At 37.4% G+C, this 22204-nt stretch overlaps 2 protein-coding genes across 9 annotated transcripts in view; one reads left to right on the top strand and one right to left on the bottom strand.

Annotated features, from left to right (window-relative positions):
- LOC309652093 (uncharacterized protein) overlaps positions 1-20146 on the bottom strand; it is a gene marked incomplete at its 5' end in the record, with an annotated part of 64568 nt that extends 44422 nt beyond the window's left edge. For 4 of the 7 annotated variants that reach the window (XM_082445622.1, XM_082445620.1, XM_082445623.1 and 1 more), the window contains 2 exons: positions 1261-1353; positions 20021-20146. In XM_082445622.1, coding sequence (XP_082301748.1) covers positions 1261-1353; positions 20021-20146 — 219 coding nt within the window. Of the gene's footprint in view, positions 1-1260; positions 1354-4702; positions 16614-16769; positions 16909-20020 lie in introns of those variants that run through there. The other 3 variants (XR_014258564.1, XR_014258563.1, XR_014258565.1) reach the window with 3 other exon arrangements.
- A 48-nt stretch (positions 20147-20194) lies between these two features.
- Positions 20195-22204, top strand: part of LRCH2 (leucine rich repeats and calponin homology domain containing 2) — a 92448-nt gene continuing 90438 nt past the window's right edge. For both annotated transcript variants that reach the window (XM_082445506.1, XM_082445507.1), the window contains exon 1: positions 20195-20653. In XM_082445506.1, coding sequence (XP_082301632.1) covers positions 20227-20653 — 427 coding nt within the window. In that variant the 5' untranslated portion in view covers positions 20195-20226. The remainder of the gene's footprint in view (positions 20654-22204) is intronic.

The raw sequence follows: 22204 nt of genomic DNA, 5'->3' as shown, positions 1-22204 counted from the left end.
ACTTCCAGTAGGGGACTTCCCCGGTGGTGCAGTGGTTAAGAATCTGCCTGCCAATGCAGGAGACATGGGTTCGAGTCCTGGTCCAGGAAGATCCCACATGCTGTGGAGCAACTAAGCCCATGTTCCACAACTACTGAGCCTGCACTCTGGAGCCTGCGAACCACAACTACTGAGCCCATGTGCCACGACTACTGAAGCCCATGCGCCTACAGCCCGTGCTCCACAACAAGAGAAGCCAGCACAATGAGAAGCCTGCACACCACATCAAAGAGTAGCCTCTGCTCACCACAACTAGAGAAAGCCCGCGCACAGCAATGAAGACCCAACACAGCCAAAAATAAATAAATTAAATAAATAAATATTAAAAAAAAAAGGAAGAAAGAAAACCAAAGCTTAGAAGCATAACATTTGAAAACAAAAAAACTTCCATTAGGTGCAGCCCAGTATATCCCAGGTCATCTCACTTCATCTATTCTGTACCAATCCTTATCTTTAAGGGAAATTATATATTGGCACTGTCCATAAGGCACCCAGCCTGGTTTCCTAGTGTTACTAGACTGATACCTTTAGTATGATTTAATTGTTCCCAACATAGAGGAGCCTTTAAACTTAAATTACCATAGCCTGTTGTTATCTACATAAATCCATCCCATAATTGTGGGAGATTTTATTCCTTGGCTGAAACTTTGCTCGTTGCTTTGATTGAGCTTGAGTAATAGACGAAAACTCATATTTATGGCCAGGGTCAGAGCAGGCATTATTAATTGGCCAGGTGAGGGGATTCCATCTAGTAATATCAATAGTGACCTAAAGCTGACTATAATTTTTCTTTCAAAGTAAATTTCTCAGGGCCAACCAATTAGAGCCTTGGCGTGGAGAAATTCCCCAAGGTAACCAAGAAGTACTGGTAATTGGCCGCAAACCCAACAAGTGGATTGATTTTTAAAACTAGCATAGGATCATGCCTATGATAGAAAAACATTTGATTCATAGGCAAAGGTCCAAGAAGTCAAGGAAACATTATAAATGATCATACGAGTCAGGACGAGGATATTGGACAAGATGTCTATTTCTTATGTTGTCTTTTTCTCGTCCTAGTGTGAGTGTAGTTTCTCCTCTGTTTGAGCATTGTTTTAAGGTGATTTTGAGGTCAGCTGTCCTCTCTATAGGCCAGTTCAGTGCAGGGGCTCTTTGTGAGTGGAAATTAATCCAAGAGTCAATTCCCTTCAGTTTCAGTGTGCATAAGCTAGTTAAGAGTACCTGATAAGGGTTCTTCCGTCCAGGTTGGAGATAGTCCTTTAAATTATGTCTTTTCCAGTATGCATAATCCCCTGGTTGCAAGTCGTGGGGCATCTGATCTTCATCCAAAGATATATTACTGAGATAAGCTTCAGAAACAAACTTAGAGTGTCCTTTTAATAATTCAATTAAACTTTACAACAATATAACATAACAGCAAGGAACTATCTGAGAAGTGAGTCTTAATGAATACAGACCTCAGTAAACAGAATTAGATTTTGACGTCCACTGAAACATCTCTTTCTCTCTAAAATTACCCTCATTTTTATCAAATATAGTCAAATCAAGATTAATTTGTCCACAAATTAAGTCTGATTAATTGATAAAAGGCCTCCCTGGGCCAGAAAAGCCACGCCACGGGCTTGTCACAGATTTCACCTTACAAATTTAGGTGAATTCCTCCTTTTTCAAGGTCCTGAAAATACCTTGAGATTTCTGTACCTGTTAGTGAGGTAGCCCTCCTAATTTATCTGATAAAGCTGCTGGGAACCTAAGAGTTTCCAATCTCTGGAGGGAGCAGATAGAGAGAAAAGATAAATGTTTCAATTCTGCTTACAACGGTATAATTTATCAAATTACTGTAAGTCATAATTAGTTTGAGGGGAAGGTTTTCCTTGCACCTGGAAAACACAGATTTAAACCAGTAATATTTTAGATAGAAACTATAAAAATTATAACCAGATTCACCAGTTCACTCAGTCCTATGTACTAATACTTTTTGTTAACAGCTTTATGAAGCCATCAGTTTTCCCATTAGAATTCTTCAATTTCTTACCTAGTTCAGCATTATGGTCTGAAAGTCAGAAACCTGTATTTATTCAAAAGTCCTTTCTTTAAATCTTACAAAAGACTTAAGAAGGCATGTTTAAAATTGATTACAATGCAATTGACAAAGAAACTTGGTTACTGCTGTGACATACAACACTTGAAGATAATAACTAGAATTATGACTGATAACATTTCAAAAAGGGTTTAGAACACTCAGTCAGATAGGATCATAGGTCACTGTGAAACAACAGCTATTCACTTACCCAAAGTAACAATAAAAGATTTCAAAGACAAATGTAGAACAGATCACTTAAAATGTAAAGAAACTTAAAATCTCTTATCAAAGGCAGTTCAACATTTTAAGAAAACTTGTCCTCTTAACAGAGAGAAAAGCCAAATTCAAGTTTTGTACCAGCTTACTTTTAAAATTCATTTACTCAATTAAACTTATTTTAAACTTAGTCCTGACCATGCACGAAACTCTTTTCTCGGGGTCTACTTTCCACAAGCCTTCTATCACTTAACTTATTTTAGCACAATTCTAATTTTCAAGTTGTCAAATATCTGGAGAGATTATTTTTAGGTAGACATTCCTAAGATATAATTATTTTGAAAAGTTCAACCAAAGCTCTTATCTCATATACATTTCTTTCCTTAAAAGTTTCTTCACTTTACTGGACTGAATGTCAATATTATGACATAGTATGAGTGTGTTTCATGTTTGGTAATTGCAATCATTGTTGCTTTTGTTGTGGTCAAAAAAAAAAAAGTTTCTTCACTTTGCATTACTTTCCTTGCTGACAAATTTGTAACAGATATAACAAGGTTTTATTTAGCTTATATTAAACCTAGGCACAATATAGTTATTACATTTAATGTTGATGACTCTAAAGACATGTCTATATTAATTAGATTAACAAACTTAAACTAAATTTAATACCAGATATTAAATACTGAATATTTCCCAGTTCACATGAACCTGAAATTAATTCTGGCCAGTTATATTCTATATTTTTCAGAATTTATATAAGCACTTAACTTCCTCTAAGCCAATTAAGTAGAGCTCATTGACAAATTTTGACAATACCATCCAAATGTAAGGACATGTATATAATGCACACAGACATATAGACAAACACAACCAGAGATCTCATAGCTTAACGGAACCAGAATTTCCCATTTCACAAGGCAGAATGGCCATCACAAATCACAATACAGAACACAAAGTATAAAACACAGGCCTGGCTGTCCTAATCAGACACTCCCTTAAATACAAGATTGCAGTCTCTCAGAAAGCCTTCTACAGAGACACAGAACTTCAGATCCAAGTACTAACAGAGTAACTGGAAATACCTTGGGTCTTCAAAGATTTCAAAGGGAGGAAAGGAGGCCAGGTTGAAGGAAGAGGGGAAGGAGGGGGGACAAAAGGGGTGGCCTTATGGACGTCTCCTGCCACCTGCAGATGCCCAGGTGTTATGGGACTTTTCCCTGGGATTCCAGGAAGGAAGGGAGGATGGGAACTCGGCCCTACCAGAAACCAGAGACCAGATAACAGACCAGAACCAGAATTCAAGTTCTCTGCCCACTGGAGGTGATCAGGCTCCGACCCTCAGATCAGGCTGAGGCCCTTCAACCAGACTCCTGCGTCCAGGACCAGGACAGAAGAAAAAAGAGTAGGATAAGAGGGGTTGAAAAGAGGAAAGAGAGAGGGAAGGCGAAAGAGGTCAATAAAGTTCCCTACCCGGTTGGGGAACCCTGGCCAGTCGTCCACGTCAGGAGGAGACCAGGGATAAAAGGGTCCCAGTTGTGGCCACTGGGTCTGGTCTGTAGGTGGGAGAGCTTGTCCCCGAGTACTCCGAGTGGTGAGAATGTCAGTCATAGTGAAGAAGAGGCCCCACCAGAGTTGCCATTTGTTGCAGGAAGGGGGACCCCTTTCACGGCCCTAGAGTGGGCTCTTGTCTAACACTCGGAAAGGAATTGCCCGAGGAGACACACGTGCTGACAAAGCAAGAGACTTTATTGGGAAGGGGCACCCGGGTGGAGAGCAGGAGGGTAAGGGAACCCAGGAGAACTGCTCTGCCACGTGGCTCGCAGTCTCAGGTTTTATGGTAGTGGGGTTAGTTTCCAGGTTGTCTCTGGCCAATCACTCTGACTCAGTGTCCTTCCTGGTGGCATGCACATCACTCAGCCAAGATGGATTCCAGCGAGAAGGATTCTGGGAGGTCAGTAGGACATATGGACCGGTGTCTCCTTTGTCCTTTTTACCTTTCCCGAATTCTTCTGGTTGGTGGTGGCTTGTTAGTTCCACGTTCCTTACCAGGACCTCCTGTCACAAGATAACTCACGCAAATGGTTACTGTGATACCTGGCCAGGGTGGGCGGTTTCAGTCAGTGAAACCCTAATGTAACTGTACTTTTACCATTTACTCATGACACTATAAATTCCATGAAGACAGGGACACTGCTGCCTGTTGACCATTGTATCTCTACAACCTAGCACAGTGTTCAGCACATAGTAGTTGCTTATAAATGAATGCTAAATGAAGGAAAGATCAAAGAGACCAGGAATATCAACTTTGGAGGCCATGACATAATTTTAATGATTTGAAGTGTTTTGTATAAATTCATCAAACATATGAGCTAGAAGAGACTCAAGAAGTCACTTTGCTCAACTTCCAACTCAATGTAAGAATTCCTACTACATCATCCCTTAAAGAGAACTCTCTATCCTCTATATATGAACACTTCCAGGGGTAAAAATTCACTATTTTGCAAGACAGTTACTACTTCTATTGATGGCTGTATCTAATTGCTTTAAAAATATCTTCCTTATATTTGGACTTTCCTACTATAGCTTTCATCCATAGTTTAAGTTCTGCCTTCTTGAACAACACAAAACTAATCTTTTCCTTTCTTGAGCAACTCAAATTTAATCTTTTCCTTTTCCTAGAAGAACCCTTACAAATAGTTGAAAGCCATTATTATGTACTTTGTAAATCACTAGTTCTCAAGCTTTAATATGCAAAATAATTGTCTAGGGAGCATGGTAAAAATCTATATCGCCTAGTCCTATCCCCAGAGACTCTGATTCAATAGGTCTGGGATGGATCTTAGGAATCTGAAAATTTAACAAGCATCCCAGATAATTTTGATGCAGATAGTCTATAGACTACTCATCAAGAAACACTGTCCAGGAAAATATATTTAAAACTTTTCCCAATAAATGGTGTTTGTAACACTTGATTTTCAAGCTCACTGAATATTTCTGTTTATTCTCTTCAAGTGTAGCTCTCATGCTGGAACCAAATATTCAGTTGTATTTTGATTAACAAGAAGTAAAGTGAAGATATTATCTCCTTTAACCTGATTCATGTACTTCTATTGAAATAGTACACAATTGTGTCATCAATTTTCAGTAGATGTGTCATATTATTGACTGTGACTCTGTTGTTAACTAAAACCTGCTAGGGCAGGAACGAATTACAAGGAAAGGATGACCCAAAGTCACAGAAAAGAAAGAAAGAGGGAACGGGATAAGATGACAGTAGACGAAGGCATATCCTGAAGAGAGGTAGCAATATATAGTATTTCCACCAAAGATGGCACACTGACTCCTCAAAAACTCCAGTTTCCCTCTCCGACAGCACATGAGATTTCCTACTGCCAGCCATGTATAAGAGCTGGTGCTCACTGTCACCTACTGATACTCTCTCTGAAGTCAGCAGATAAGCAGTCTGTTTTGCTCCTTATTAGAAAGCTGGTAGACCTGCTTAGCCTACAATAAGAATCAGCATTCTGTAATCAGAAGGAGTTGGACCTTGGCACATTTCTTTGGAAACATTTTTGATCTCTAACAGACTACTGAGGGTACCTTGGCATATTTGTTGAAGATGATCTAAAACTCTAAAAATAGCTATGAGCACAAGTCTCCCACATGCATACAATTTGAATAGGTCTGGCAAGATGCTTTTAACCTCATAAAAGTGTCATAGAATGTTATGAATTGGATTTACATGCTTCAATACACCCGGTGTACAGATTAGCACTTTCCGTTATGACACCCAGGCTCTGTGCCCTCTACTCCAAACAGCAGGAAAAATTTATGAGCCAGAAAACCTTTCTTGCATTCGGCCTTAGGGCAGTAAGCAGTGGAATTTAGTTGCTCACAAGGCTGGAGTCTGAGAAGGTAACCAGGACTGAAAATAACAAATCGTTGAAACATGGCAACTTTGTGTTAAATGCAAGGATAGAGAGCCGATCCCAACTATGATGTGGAAAGAGGCGTTTAGAACATGATTCTGAGAAAAAAAGGATCATTCTATTACAGATGTTAAGATTTAATGATTTCAATTCTCATACACATATGTGTGTGCCTCAAAAGGGGTTGGGATCACACTCTTTTAAGTGGTACCCAGGAGCCAAATATAAGGTGTTTATCCTAAGACTTATATGGGAGTCATCTTTGCATTTCTCTATTCTGGAATAAATATTTTTGAGTATCTACTATGTGCCAGAACACACATATGAATTTGACACAGTCCCTGCCTTTTAGGAGTTCACATCTGATTGAAAGGAAACAAGACAAAAAGGTGATAATGTGTAATAACTAATATGATAGAGATAAGCACAGAGTGCTTTGAGAACACAGTGAACTGGAGGGAAGGCAACAGATGAGAAGTTGAAGAAAAACTTTTTGGAAAAGTGATGCCTAAACTGAATCCTGAAGGATGAAGAAGAGTTACTCGGAGGAAAGAGTTTGGGGAGGTCATTTATGTCAAGAGGAACAGCATGGTGTGTGGCAGGAAATGTAAATGATTTAGAATGGCTAGACTAGAGCATAAAGTAGAAAGCAAGTGAGTGGTGAGAGATGACACTGGAGAAATAGGCAGGAACCAAATCATGAAAGGCCCTGTATGCCATGCTAAGGGAGCTGGACTTTCTTCTGTAGGCAATAGGGAAGCTGGTAAGTGACCATTTTTTTTAAAATAAATTTATTTTATTTATTTATTTTTGGCTGCGTTGGGTCTTCATTGCTGCGCATGGCCTTTCTCTAGTTGCGGCAATCGGGGGCTATTCTTCGTCACGGTGCGCGGGCTTCTCATTGTGGTGGCTTCTTCTGTTGCGGAGCTTGGGCTCTAGGTGCGTGGGCTTCAGTAGTTGTGGCACATGGGCTCAGTAGTTGTGGCTCGCGGGCTCTAGAGCACAGGCTCAGTAGTTGTGGCGCATGGGCTTAGTTGCTCCACAGCATGTGGGATCTTCCTGGACCAGGGCTTGAACCCGTGTCCCCTGCATTGGCAGGCGGATTCTTAACCACTGCGCCACCAGGGAAGCCCGTAAGTGACCATTTTTGATAAGTCACTCTGGCAGCAGTGTGGAGAATAGAAAGGACCAGAGGCAAGACCAGAAGCAGGGAGACTAATTAGGAAGCTGTTGTAACAGTCTAAGAGAGAGATGACTAGGGTCTGAACAAAGGGGATGCATCGGGGATTGCAGGAAAGAGATGGGCTTGAGTTTGAGACTGTCGGAGAAGAGTTTTGTTGTTGTTCTTGTTTTGTTTTGATCCAAGACTGAGTTTGACCTTGAGGTCAAAGTGGTTGATGCGGTGGTAGTAGAAAGAGGGTAATGGAATGGTGTGATGCAGCATCATTAAAGTTTATTTCAGATAAGATATTTGTTGAAAATTTCTTCTGAAAGTGTTATTTTCAAAAAATACTCTTTTCTGCTCAACTTTCAAGGTAACCATTTGCTGGAGATTGGATGCTTAGCCTGTTGGGGGTTAATAACTCACGTGGTTTATCCTGCTCTGGGCTAAATTGTGCAGTGGGAATAAAGAAAGTTAGGGTCAGAATGAGGGAGAGAGGCTCTGCCAGCTGTCTCTTTTTCCTCTCTCCCAAAGCACAAATACCCTCTAAGCAATCTCACAAAAAAAGAAGCTTTCTGTGCCAGAAATGTTTATTTTGCAAAAGAAGAGTCCAGAGGACCATATGGAATGCAACTGATGATAATATTCAGTTCAGAATGTACAAGAACAGTAAGAAGAAATAACTAGAATAAATGGTAAATTATTAGTGTGTAATGCTGAATCAGAGAATTAAGTTTAAAATACTAAACAAACTTTTTAAAGATAAGGATTCATATATCCATTTAAAAATGAATCTTGTGTACAAAGAAAATCAGAATAAATTGTGTATCAGATTATGAAATAAGGTTATGATAGAACACACTTATACATCAATGAAAGTGAACTCAGAATTATTTATACTGAATAAATTAGTCCGGAAGAATTAGATGATATATTATGCTTGAATAAGAAGAGAAAAGATCCCAGGCTTAGATTACATAAATGTGACTATGTAATTATTCTTGAATATAGATGTGAAAGGAGATGTAAATATTAAATTAACGCTAGATATCAATCAAATGTCAAGGAATAGAACTAGTGATGTGAGGGAATAAAGGTCTAATCTGTCTCCAAGTCCTGTTGAGTCCTCCTATAAAATCTCTCTTAAATTTGTCTCCTAAACATTCTAATATCTCTACTTTAGTCTAACATAACAGTTAATCTCCCCCACTCCAGTTGCCCTCTGCTTAAACTCATGGAACATAATGATGCCAGATCCTCTTTGAGAAATTTATCTAATGAATCCAATCTAATCACCTCTTTCTGACTTCAAGACCAACCATAACCCAGTTCCATCTTACCTATGCAAGCTTATTTTCTATTCTCCCCAACATGCCCCCTTTGCCCTGGTCAGGCCACGCTGAATCCTGTTCCTAAAACACCATGTGCTCATTTCTATGTTTGCCCCTTCCTGAGATGTCTTATCCCTCTGCTCTGTCTAGGCCATCATTCTTCAAGGCTCAGATCAAGTTCCAACCCCTCCATAAAGATTTCCTTAACTCTGTTCTCTGATTTCCCCATACAAGTATAAATGGGATCACATATTCTATAATTTAATTATTATTTAACTATTATATGCAAGTCTTTCTTCTACAACTACATTGCAAACTCATCGAGGGGATATAATTCACAATTACCTCAATTATCATTGGGGCTAGGCCATTTTTATTCTAACATTTTGGGTCATTTTGATACAGTAGATGTTTGGACTCTAAGGACATGTCGATTTCCTAATTATGTACAAATATTTGACTCAGAATTACATTTCACTATTTTTGTCAAGAAAGCATATTAAGAGTAAACTCAGCTCATCCAATTTAATTCTTTGATCAATTTATATTAACTGCTATCAAAACATTTAAATATTTTTTGCATTAATTTTTATTTTACTGAAATTTTAATCTTAAAAAATATTTTCCATGTTCATTTTACAATGAATAGTTTGTCAATTTTAACATTTTTATAGAGGTATAATTGACATACAAAAAACTGCACATATGGAAAGTGTCAATTTGATAAATTTTGGCATATATATATATATACCCATGCAACCATCACCACGATTAAGATAGTGAATACACCTATCACCCCCAAGAGTTTTCTTGTGCCCCTTTGTGATTTCTCTCCCCATGCTCCCAACCTCTACATGCCCCCAGGAAACCACTAATCTGGTTTCTGTCAATATAGATTAGTTTGCATTTTTTGAGTTTTATGTAAATGGAATCATACATTAGGTACTCTTTTTTTCTTTTCTGGCTTTTTTCATTCAGCATATTTATTCTGAGATTCATCCACATTGTTATGTTGTATCAATAGTTCATTCTGTTTATAACTAAAAGGTATTCCATTGTATGGACATAATCCAACTTGTTTGTCCATTCTCCTATTGATGGACATTTGGGTTGTTTTCAGTTTTTGGCTACTCCAAATAAATATTGTATTAACATTCATGTGTAAGTCTTTGTACGTATATGAGCTTTCTTTTCTCTTGAGTAAATACCTAGGAGTGGAAGAGCTGAATCATATGGTGGGTGTATGTTGAACATTTTAAGAAATTGCCATACTGTTTCCAAAGTGGTTTTACCATTTTACATTTCCAACAGCAGAGTATGAGGGTTCCAGTTTTTCCACATCCTTGTCAACTCTTGGTATGGTTAATTTTTTTTTAATATTAACAATTCTAATAGATGTGTAGTAGTGTCTCGTAGTTTTATTTTTCATTCAGTGATGACTAATGATGTTGAACATCTTTTCATGTGCTTCTCTGCCATCCAGATATTTTCTTTGGTGAAGTGTTCAAATCTTTTGCTCATTTTTTTTTTGGATGTTTGCTTTCTTTTTATTACTTATGACTCTTATTACTCTGGAGAGTTATATACATAGTGTAAATGCAAGTCTTTATCTTACATATGGTTTGCAAATATTTTCTCTCATTCTGTGGTTTGTCTTTTCATTCCATTAACAGTGTCTTTCAAAGAGCAGAGGTTTATAATTTTGATGAAGTCCAATTTATCAATTTTTTCTTTTATGGATTGTGCTATTGGTGTCATATTTGAGAAATCTTTGTCTAAATCAAAGCCAGAAATATTTCCTCCTCTGTTTTAAGTTTTAGGTTTTGCATAAGTCTATGATGTACTACTGGTAAATTTTTATATGTGATGTGAGGTATGGATCCAACTTTGTATTTTTTGCATATGGATATTAAATTGTGCTAGCAATATTTGTTGAAACTGTCTTTTTTCCACTGACTTGTCTTTACACCTTTGTCAAAAGTCATTTGTCCATAAGTAGGAGTTTATTTCTGGACTTTCTATTCTGTGCTATTGATCTATTTCTCTATCTTTACACCAGTACCACACTATCTTGATTAGTGTAGCTTTGTAGTAAGTCTTGAATTTTCATAGTCTTAGTCTTCCAAGTTTGTTTTCTTTTTCCAACTTTTTTCCACTATTCTAGATTTTTTGCATTTTCATATGCAAAAAAAAAAAATTAGCTTGTCAATTTCTCCAAAAAAGGCCTGCTGAGGCTTTGGGGAAAACTGGCATCATAACGATATTGTCTTCCAGCCCATGAAGATGATACATCTCTCCATTTATTTATGTCTTATTTAATTTCTTTTAGCAATGGTCTGTAGTTTTCAGTGTACAGGTCTTCACATCTTTATCAGATTTTCTATCCTGCAACTTTGCCAAACTCACTTATTTGTTCTTGTAGCGTTATTATAGATTCCATTTATTTTCTACATAGATGATCATATCTGTGAATAAAGACTCCTTTCCAATCTGGATGCTTGCCTGCCTGCCTGCTTCCCTTCCTTCCTTCCTTCCTTCCTTCCTTCCTTCTCCACTTCCCTCCCACCCTCCTACCTCCCCCTTCCCTCTTTTCTCTCCTTCCTTCCTTCCTTCCTTTCTTTCTTTCTTTCTTTCTTTCTTTCTTTCTTTCTTTCTTTCTTTCTTTCTTTCTTTCTTTCTTTTTCTTTCTTTCTCTCTCTCTCTTTCTTTCTTTCTTTTTCTCTCTTGCCTTCTTATTTTGTTTAGAAACTTTAGTAAAATGTTCAATGAATTAGTGAGAGTGGACACCCTTGTCTTGTTCCTGATCTTAGAGAGAAAGCATTCAGTCCTTCACCATCAGGATTATTGTTAGCTGTAGGTGTTTCATAGATCCTCTTTTTTCCAGCTGAAGAAGTTTCTGGAAACTCTCTCAAAGCACTAAGATTGGGCATTTGCAGGTCTTACTTCTTTTGTGTCTCATACCCCAGTTATTACCGTTTTTGTTGACTGATATTCAGTGTTTTGAAAGCCATAGTTCTATATACATTGCCCAAATTTTTGGTTGTTTCAGGTGGGAGGGTAAGTCTGGTTCCTTCAGGCCACGTTGGCCTAAAGCAGAAGAACCAACATTCTCTTTTGTGTCATATATAATGATATTTAAAAACTGAACATTCTTAATACTGGCAAAAATATTCTTACTTAAGTAATTCCCTGGTGATCCAGTGATTAGGACTCTGTGCTTTCACTGCTGAGGGTGCGGGTTCAATCCCTGGTCTGGGAACTAAGATTCCACAAGCTTTGTGGTGCAGCCAAAAAAAAAATTCTTACTTATATTACTACTGACAATGTAAATTAGTACAAACCTTTTGGGAAGCAATTGGCAATGTTTATTAAGAGAATTAAGATATTTCTACCCTATGGTTGAATACATGAATTTCTTGGAATTTAATATAAGGAAATAATAAATAAGAAAAATGCTTTATTAATAATAATATTAATAGAAAGTTTATGTATAATAAAGGAATATTGGTAAGAATCTAATGATCCCATAACAGATGTACATATCAAGTAGTATGTGGTTATATAATATAGAGTACTATATAATATATAGTATACAGTTATAATATCTGTAAAGAGTATGTAATGATAAAAATGCTTATATGATTTTATAAAATAAATAAATATTATAAATATTTATAAATGAAATAAATAATGAATAAAATAAAAATTTGTGCTAGTAGGAAAGCCTGGAAACAAATATGTAAAAATCTTATCACTAAATACATCCCTTTGGCTGTCTCTGTGAATTGGGACTATGGGTAAATTTTCATAATGAGAAAAAAACCTTTAAAAATGCCATTGTAATAATTTGGGTTTATGGTATTTTGAAAAAGAAGCCAGTAAATATAAGTCCATATAAGAAAATAGGCCATCATCAAAAAGCCTACAAATAATAAATGCTGGAGAGGGTGTGGAGAAAAGGGAACCCTCCTACACTGTTGGTAGGAATGTAAATTCGTGCAGTCACTATGGAGAACAGTATGGATATTCCCTAAGAAACCAAAAATAGAGTTACCATATGATCCAGCAATCCCACTCCTGGGCATATATTTGGACAAAACTATAATTGGAAAAGATACATACACCCCAATGTTCATAGCAGCACTATTTACGATAGCCAAAACATGGAAACAATGTAAATGTCCATCAACAGATGAATAAAGATGATGTGGTATATATATATATATATATATATATATATATATATATATATATGATGGAATATTACTCCACCATAAAAAAGAATGAAATAATGACATTTGCAGCAACATGGATGAAATTAGAAATTATCATACTAAGTGAGGTAAGTCAGAGAAAGACAAATATGATATGATATCACTTGTATGCGGAATCTAAAAAAATGATACAAATGAAGTTATTTACAAAACAGAAATAGACTCACAGGCATAGAAAACAACTTTATGGTTACCAAAGGGGAAAAGGAAGGGGGAGGGATAAATTAGGAGTTTGGGATTAACAGATACACACTAGTATATACAAAATAGTTAAAGAGTAAGGACCTACTGTATACCACAGGGAACTATATTCAATATCTTGTATAATGGAAAAGAGTCTGAAAAAGAATATATATATACATATGTATGTATATGTATAAAACTCAGTCACTTTGCTGTACACCTGAAACATTGTAAATCAACTATACTCCAATTTTTAAAAAAAAGTAGGTTGATTTGAAAGTCGATGAAAGTTGTTAATGAATACATTTAATGATTTTATGTAAGCTAAGCAGGCAGCACTTAGCAACTGGTAATCACTGTTTTATGGAGATAGTTTAGAAGGAGTTAGCAGCTAAGAATTTTTGGACTGAGAAAAGATACTAAGTCATATAGATTATTGCCAGAAGTTACAGTGATTAAGAGCCTTGGTTTAGCTCTCAGGCATGCTTCTATTCAAATTTTTACTGTGCCACTTCTCAACTGAGACCTTGAACAAGTTACTTAATTTCTCTGGACCATAGTTTCCTCACATATAAAATGGGGATAATAATAATGTCCGCTGCACAGGACTCTCGTGCAATTAAGAGAAATAATTTACCTTTCACTGCTAGATATTATTAGCCAGTGGAGTATGTTAATGATAACGATAATGACAATGATACTAGCTAAAGTTCTTTAAGTTCTTACTATGTGCTAGACATGTATTAAGTAATTCTAATCCTCACAATATCCCTATAAGGTAGGTAGTATTATCATCCCTATTTTTCAGATGAAAAAATGGAGGCGCAAAGAGGCTAAGGTACTTGCCCAAGGCCACATAATTATTAAGTGGTAGAGGGGTGGAAGCAGAAAAGCCAGTTAGGAGGCTACTCTAGTAGTCCAGAGAAAATAGTGACTTGAGTTAAGGTTATGGCAGTGGAGACGATGCTAGTAGTCAAACAGTACGGTGTGTTTATATCTTTGGTTTTGCCAACTTATCAAAAGTCTATTGCCTATGACCAGTAGGAGAAGTCATAGCCAGCTAAGGAAATTTTAAAGTCCTCTGGAGCTTTATGTATGTGTCCTGGAAAAAAAGGATTTCTTCTAAGTAGAGGTACGTATTTAAGATGAAGATTTTATTAAGGAGTGTTTAAGAAATACAAAATGGAAGAAGTGGATGAAGTTATCAAGGATAACCTAATTGTTTACTAATTAGTACCTTAGAATTATCTACTCCATTATTTAATGACTATGGTTAGCTGTTTTAATAAAGAGACTTTTAAAACCACAAAAGAGTGGCAAAGTATGTTAGTTTCCTACGTTAATACGCCTGTTAATTCCTGGAAGTGTGAAACATGAGGTCATCTCAACCAATATATTTTCTCCTACTTTGTGGAATCATACCATAATTGTAGACAAAGTGCTTTAGCAGATGTAAATATCTTCTTGAGGGTCAGCATTGCCAACCTAAACTTATAATGTAAGTGGATGTTGAAATTTCTGACTGCCTCACCAACGCAAAACACATCTAAAATATCCTGCAATATTTGATCACACTCTCTTGTTTAGGGAACAGAGCTTTGACCCTTCCTTCTGACAACTCACAAATAGGCTAACTGGGGTCACGATCATGACCATGGTTAAGAAGAAATAGTCTTGTTGCCACACAGAGAGAAGCATTGGATTTTAGGGTCACATGTGATCCAGTTATCACTTGAGAGCTTCAGGTTTACAGATTCAGTCTTTAAAAGAAATTTCATCATCAATCAAAAAAAGCCTTATAATCTGGGTACACTGCCACCAGGCTCAGAGTCATTTCAATCACAGTCCCACAGAGATTTATGTCATACGTTTATTTGATTGAGAGAAACAAAAAACCATAAACCTGTAACAACCACACTTTGCCATGTATAGTGATGAAGATTTGAAGCAAAATTGAAGCAAAAATTAAGGTAAACAAATATAGACTTTGGTGGATGCCCAACTTGATTCTTTATCATTTCATTCCAACCTTCGTTTTAGACACAGATTTTGGTCCAAATGTTTCTATATTATTCTGTTTAAGGAAATACAGAATCTAAACCGTTTTGGAATTTATCTTTTCTCCTGGGGTTTTAATCTATCTTGATACTGTAATTCCTTTAACAGGCTTTACTGAAATGCCATTAACATTGTTTTGTTTTGTTTTGTTTCTCTCACAGGTATAGCCTGCTTAGAGGTAATGCGATAGTTGCCTAGGTTTTCCTTTTAGGAATTTGGATTTTGCTTGAAAAGGCCCTATTTCATCATTTTCTCTCACATACTGCAAGAAGAGGAAAATAATTATTGTAAGACAAGCTTGCCCAAAAGGCATATGGCATGTTTCCATGTTTACCTATAAAGAGGAGACTTTCCAATGTAATACTAAAGAAGACTAAAAACTCTTCCTCAACCTTATATTTTCTAACTGGACATAACAGGTTTAATAATTTTATGTGATGTTTTATTTACTTTCCTTTGGCCAAGGTAAACTAAGCAAAATTCAGCAATCTGTATCTTTTACATACTACTCTAATAAAAACTCTTCAGGACTTTTAACAGACCTGTGTTGCTTACACAAAGCAAAACATCTAAGATATATTCTTTAAGAAGGATTTGGAACAGATATTTAAATGGATTTCATGATATCAGATAAACATACTAGAAACACAGAGGTCAAAAGCTGAGATTGCATTAGAGACAGTAAGCAAGAATTGGAATCAAGTTACTGGATCATATAGTGAAAACACAAGAGTTAGGAGAGGCAGAAACATGGGGTGAGTCGATAAGGATGTAACTTCAAGAGCAGCACAGAGGAAAATGTTTATTAGTGCTGGTAGCATGATAGTACAGAGGAATTTAAGAACTGCTATGCTGATAATTCATGGTTCACTCAGCTCAGTGTTCTATTGGTAAAGTGAACCTAGAAAAAAGAAACTGTTATAATATACTATGTGTTTTATGTAAATATCTCACGCGATCCTCACTACAATCTTATAAGATAGCTAATAATGTTATGGTCCCTTGCTTATAGATGAGAAATCTGAGAATTTGAGGGCTTAAACGACTTGTCTATCTTGCATCTTGTAAGTATCATAGCAGGAATTCTAACCAAGATAGAACATAATAGTGCTTATTGTCATCAACATTGAAGATTAGGTATGTCATAGCTTCTTTTAAGTAATAGTGATCATTCATACATTTGTCCAAATCCCTCTTGAGTTAATAAATATTAACTTTGGGATTAATGAGTTTGTTAGGATTGGTTAAAGCAATGCAAAGGGGGAATTCCCTGGTGGTCCAATAGTTAGGACTCCATGCTTCCACTGCCGGGGCCTGGGTTTGATCACTGGGTGTGGCCTAAAAAAAGAAAAAAGAAAAAAAAAGACAGGGGAAGGAGGATCAGGGATGTCATATATAGTGTGCTATAAATTATGCTAAAATAAGTTAATATATACTACTCTGAAGGTTCCATGCCAGAACAGGGATTTTGGAAGGGACTGAAGATCAAGTTACCAGAGAGATGAAGGCCAAGTAAATTTCTCCTTCCCTCATTTCTCTAATCATTTTAGGTGTACTTCTTAGGGCTTTCTCTAATTCAGGACTTGGCCTGAGAGTGCAGTGAGCAGAACTTCACATCACATTCCAGCAGCAGCTGTGGAGCAGTTCAGTAAGATGTAAATTAATATTTTTCAGGGTTTCTGGTATATGTCTTGATGATACTCAACATTTCATTGTCCCCACCCCCCCTCACCCCCGAGGTTAGTATTTAACTGATGTTAAATACTGATGTTTTCAGGAAACAAACTGCAGAGACTCCCATGGCTTTTTTCCTGGATCCTGATCAGGATTTAAAAAAAATTCATATCATAGTTCGATCTAGTTAATCCCCAAGTTCGTTGCCTTGTTCTAGATCCTGAGATAAAACATATCTCACTTTTGATTTATTTATAGGCTGGTAAGAACATCCTGTAGTCTATCCCAATAATCTTGATCTCTAATAGAAGAAATTGGAGCTTTGGACTGTGCCTTTCCTTCTCTATATTATTTTAAAATGTTGAGTAACTACCAATTTGCTTGGGATAGCGGTGACTATAAACTGACCTGGAATTTCAGAAGTCCCCTCTAGAGTTCTCTTGAATACAAATCACGCTTGTAGTTGGCCAGTGCTTTATTTAATAGAGGCTGCATATTTTGTTCAAAACCCCTTGTTTTCCTTCTATAATCTTTGATACATATCATCTAGTCCTGGTGATTTGTCAACATTCAATTTGTAAGTTTGGCTTGGATAATTCTGAGTATTGTCTGTAATTTAACCAATTACCAACGTGTTCACATTGAGAATAACATCAAAGTGGTAATCACTGTAAAAATATCCTCTAGTATAGACAGAAACAAAAAATTTATACAATATGTCAAATATTTCTTGCCCATAATTATCAAGGAATTAACTGATTTCTTCCTTGGCTTTCTCCATTTTGTATATTTTTTATTATTTTATTTTCTTTCATGAGGGATTCACGGGTGTAGTACAGAAATTAACATTTATTGAGCACCTAATGCTATACTATTACTTGCACAGAGAATAGTTCCTGGCACAGAGTAATCACTCAAAAAATGTTTACTAAATGAATGAATGAATGAATGCCAGGTATTGCAGTGTCATTTTACGTATGTGATCTTATTTATTCTTACAACAATCCTATGTGAGGTATATGCTATTTTTCTTCATCCATATAATGGAAGAATAATAGTACCTATTTTACAGGATTGTTATGAAGATTGAATGACTTAATATATATAAAGCAATTAGAACAGTTCCTGGTAAATAGTAAGCACTATTTATAGATTATTATTATTATTATAAGTATGATTGTTATTTTCCAGTGTTCCCTATGAGGAAACTGAAGTACAGAGATTTTAGGTCACTTTTCTGAGTATTACACTGGCAGTTAAAGGGTTGGAACAAATTTCTAAATTTCATGCTCTTTCTTCTAAACCTTTTACCTCCTGCTAAATTAATTAAACAAGAAGACCATTAGACTGAGGTGGCTCTAGTGCCATGGTGGCCTACATAAGCAAACCAAAATCTAAGCCTATAAAAGCCTCAAGGTTAGGAAATCAAAATTCTAAGGACAACCAATCACAAACACCCAACTAGGCTTTAAGCTACAGCCAATCAAATAATTTCTTTTTTTTGCTTCCTCACTTTCTCTATATAAGTCTTTCCCTTGGCTCCTGTTGGTGAGTACTCTTAACCACTTCCTGTTTGGCACTGCCCAATTCCAAAAGATAAATGCTCAAACTCTTAAAATTTTAATATGCCTCAGTTTATCTTTTAACACTCCTTATGGCCTTGGTGTTCTTGTCAAAGAGCTCTAGAATGTGTTATTTTGTCAGATTTTCATGTATATCTAGCCTATTTTGTAGGCTTCCTATTTTTCCTCCTTAGACTATCTTTTAAATTCTTTGAAAGATTACTTTCCTGCTTAAATTTGGTTGTACATGGCCTTTTTCACTCGACAGGTATCCTGATCCAGAGGACATACTTTTCCTGGAGTCCAATACGTTGTTTTAAATAATTGCTAAATTTTTTACTGGCTAGTTATTAAACATTCTGTTCCTAATCTTTTCTCTACCTAATGAATTGAGTTTCCCTTTCCACCCCTCTTGATTCTGGAAGTTCTCAATTAATACCTGATTTGATTTGCGATGTAAGAAAGATGAGATATAAGGTACAACTTTCTCTCTGACACCAGTGGGTTTAAATAATTTGATTTCACTTGCTAATTCATTGTGGAGGTCTGATTCTCAGTTCTGTTCCTTCTGTGGGTCATGCACCTGGCAAATGTAATTTCTTGCAACATAATTATCTTAGTTAACCTATATGGCCACAAAGCATTTTAGACAAGTTGTAATTCTTTCCCGTATTTTTTTTCCAAAGTAGAAATTTTTGTGGAGCTTTCTCCAAGAAAATGAGACTGTTGACAGATTGCTTAAACTGAAATGGATGTAAAAGAGATGCGCAGGATATTCAAATTAATGATAACTGAATATGACCAAGCATTCTGATAGTTTTCTTGTGTAACTTTTCTATTAGTGAAAAAGATTTGAATAACTCTGAGTGGGAGTGGAGGGATGGCAGTGGCCTGTGTGGTTGGGTTCATGTTCTAAGAATGAACTCCTAAAATCCAAGACTGATTAGCTTCATATCCACAGTGTTAAATCTTCAGAATTCCACCTAAAACCAAAACCTGTATTTCAAAAATAAACTTTAAGGTTGTTTGATGATCAAAGAGTTTTCCATCAGCCATGCTGACATGATGAGAAGAAACTCGAGATATTTTGGAGATCTTGGCACAACTTCAAAGACTTAGAGGACAGAATGCAGAGAACTTTTCCAAGTTTTGGAAGGCAGCAGTTTGGCTGAGACCCACACGCACTGAAACGAGAGCCTTCCTTGAAAACATTTTAAAAGTCTTTTCCTATTTTGGAATTCTAAATTATGGCAAAATTCATATAGGCTTAAAACTCAATTCTGCACCCATTTTCCTCCCCAAAGTTTCTCTCCGTGTTAACACTGCTAAAGGATTCCTGAGGCATTTGCGGTAAGCATTTCAGTCAGGTCCCTGATAGTCCTTCTAAACGCTGTTTCAAAATATTCTGAAACGAATCCCTTTCATCTCTATCTAATATATGCCTTTGTTTTGCAGACGCAAAAGGTGAAGCAACAAGGAGATTTGGGGGCATATCGCCAAATGACTTACAGTCAAGCTGGTGTCGCTTCGCAAGATTTTGGTACCCAAAGCAGCGGAACCGGGATTTAGCATCCTTCCTCTGATCACACGTTTCTTAAAGCAAGCATTCTGCGCGTTTGAACATCGCCTCTTCATACCCAACACCTCCTCCCAGCCCGCCCCCTAGTTCCTTCCCACCCTCTACCTCGCCCCCCCACCCCGCCCCCAGCCTGCGCATGCGTCCTAAGAACCCCCTACACTCGCGGCACAAGCTGAGAGTATTGTCGGGGGCTATTCTCTCTCCCAGGAACATGGCGGCGAGTCAGGGAGGTGGTGGTAACAGTGGGGGCGGCGGTTGTGGTGGAGGTGGAAGTAGCGGTGGCGGTGGCGCGGCCGGAGGGGGAGGTGGTGGAGCCGGAGTGGGAGGCGGCGGCGGCGGCGGCGGGACCCTGGTGGTGCCCATCCCGGTACCGACTCTTTTCGGTCAGCCGTTCCCCAACGGGCCGCAGTGGAACCCGGGGAGCCTACAGCCTCAACACACCGTGAGGAGCCTGGACCGGGCCCTGGAGGAGGCGGGCAACTCCGGCATCCTGAGCCTCAGTGGTAGGAAACTCCGAGACTTCCCGGGCAGCGGCTACGACCTGACGGACACCACCCAAGCAGGTGACAGGACGGGGAGGGGGAGGGGAAGCTGGGCTGAGAAGGAGGAGGTGGGGGGAGTGGGTGGCTGCGTGGCTGCGTTGTTGGACTCTGCTGGTCTGGGCGGGTGCGCGGGGGCGGCGAGACTGACAAAGTCAGAGCAGCCAGTTCTGAATGTGAGGGGAAGAGCAGGGAAAGGTGGGGGGGGCGGGAATGCTGACTGAAGGGTGTGTGGAAATCGGGTGGGACGTGAGGGGTGAAAGAGCATTATTGTTAAAGCGAGTTTCCCCAGTAAGGGGTGGGGAGGGAGGTATTGACACCTTCCTGAATGCGCTGCTATCTCTCGTGGATGTTCCCATCTTTCCCGGAGGAAAAAAAGGCAATACTATAACATCATAATCTATACATATTCTTTAAAGCCATACGTGCCTGCAAGAATGGTATATCCCTTTTCCTAGTACAGCAGCAGTATTGCCATGGTTTTTCTGTGTTTTTATTTTGTGTGTGTTTTAATCATCCTAGAATATTCTTGCCTTCTTGTCACATATGCCTTTAAAGACTGAGATTTGTCATTTTCCTGGTGTTGAGATAGTGGTGGTTAAATTAGTATTTGCTGCAGTGGCAAATTAAATCATCAATCACTTATGTGTCTGATTTACTAGGGGAAAGAGTCCTTGTTTTGAGTTATGTTGGAGTCTTAATTTTTATTGCAGATATAACCAAAAGTTTTAAGGGCATTTTTGAGAAACAAAATTAACTCCATTCTTCTTGGAGTTGTGGGTTAATGGTTTATCATTTTGGACAAGAAATTGCCTATTGTAATGTTCTTCATATACTCTCTGGTACTCTTTGTTGTGGATGGCATTTTTTGTTATGAACACACTCTCTCATTCCCCTCTGCCTTATAAGCCAATGCCGCTTATTTTAGGTGTGTTTTGGTTTGATGAAGGATTTTTTACTTTTCACAATCTTTAAATTTGTTATTTATGTGTCTGTTTTTATCTGCTTTGCTGAAAGAAATCATGGACAGATTTATTTTAATAGATTTAGTGATTTTGAAGCAATATAGTAAGTAAATTCACTCACAATGAGAAGTAATAAAAGATCTCTTATTTTCAGAATAACATTGTTTCATTGTATTACGTTTCTAGATATTAAATCAAGGTGTGTGTTTGGATGAGGGTGGGGAGAGGAGGAAAACCTAAAATTGAAGCCTTCTACCCAATTATTCTCTTAGGAATTATCCTAAGAACTATGAATGTGTAATTGATCAGTGATTTTGTATTTTGGAAAGCATGTTTGAGTATTTACTCCTTCACTCTGAACAGACTTCCTAAACAATATGTTCACATATTCATGATATATTGGCAAGATATTATACTACTTGGTATGTTCTTCGAAGGCATGAAGAAAAATGGTTTCAGACTGCATCATTATAGAGATATGTTGTTTTGCTTGTTACCTATAAAAGGTTTTTTTATCTATAGGACAAAGTTGAAGCATCCTCTCTTGGCATTCAGGGCTTTCACTGCCTGGCTCCAATTTATTATTGCAACCTTAACTCTTCAAATGCTC

Source organism: Balaenoptera physalus, assembly GCF_965194825.1.
Source record: "Balaenoptera physalus genome assembly, chromosome: X".
Lineage (NCBI taxonomy): Eukaryota > Metazoa > Chordata > Mammalia > Artiodactyla > Balaenopteridae > Balaenoptera > Balaenoptera physalus.
Note: the sequence above shows the minus strand (reverse complement) of the source record. Positions and strands in the feature narration are given on the sequence as shown.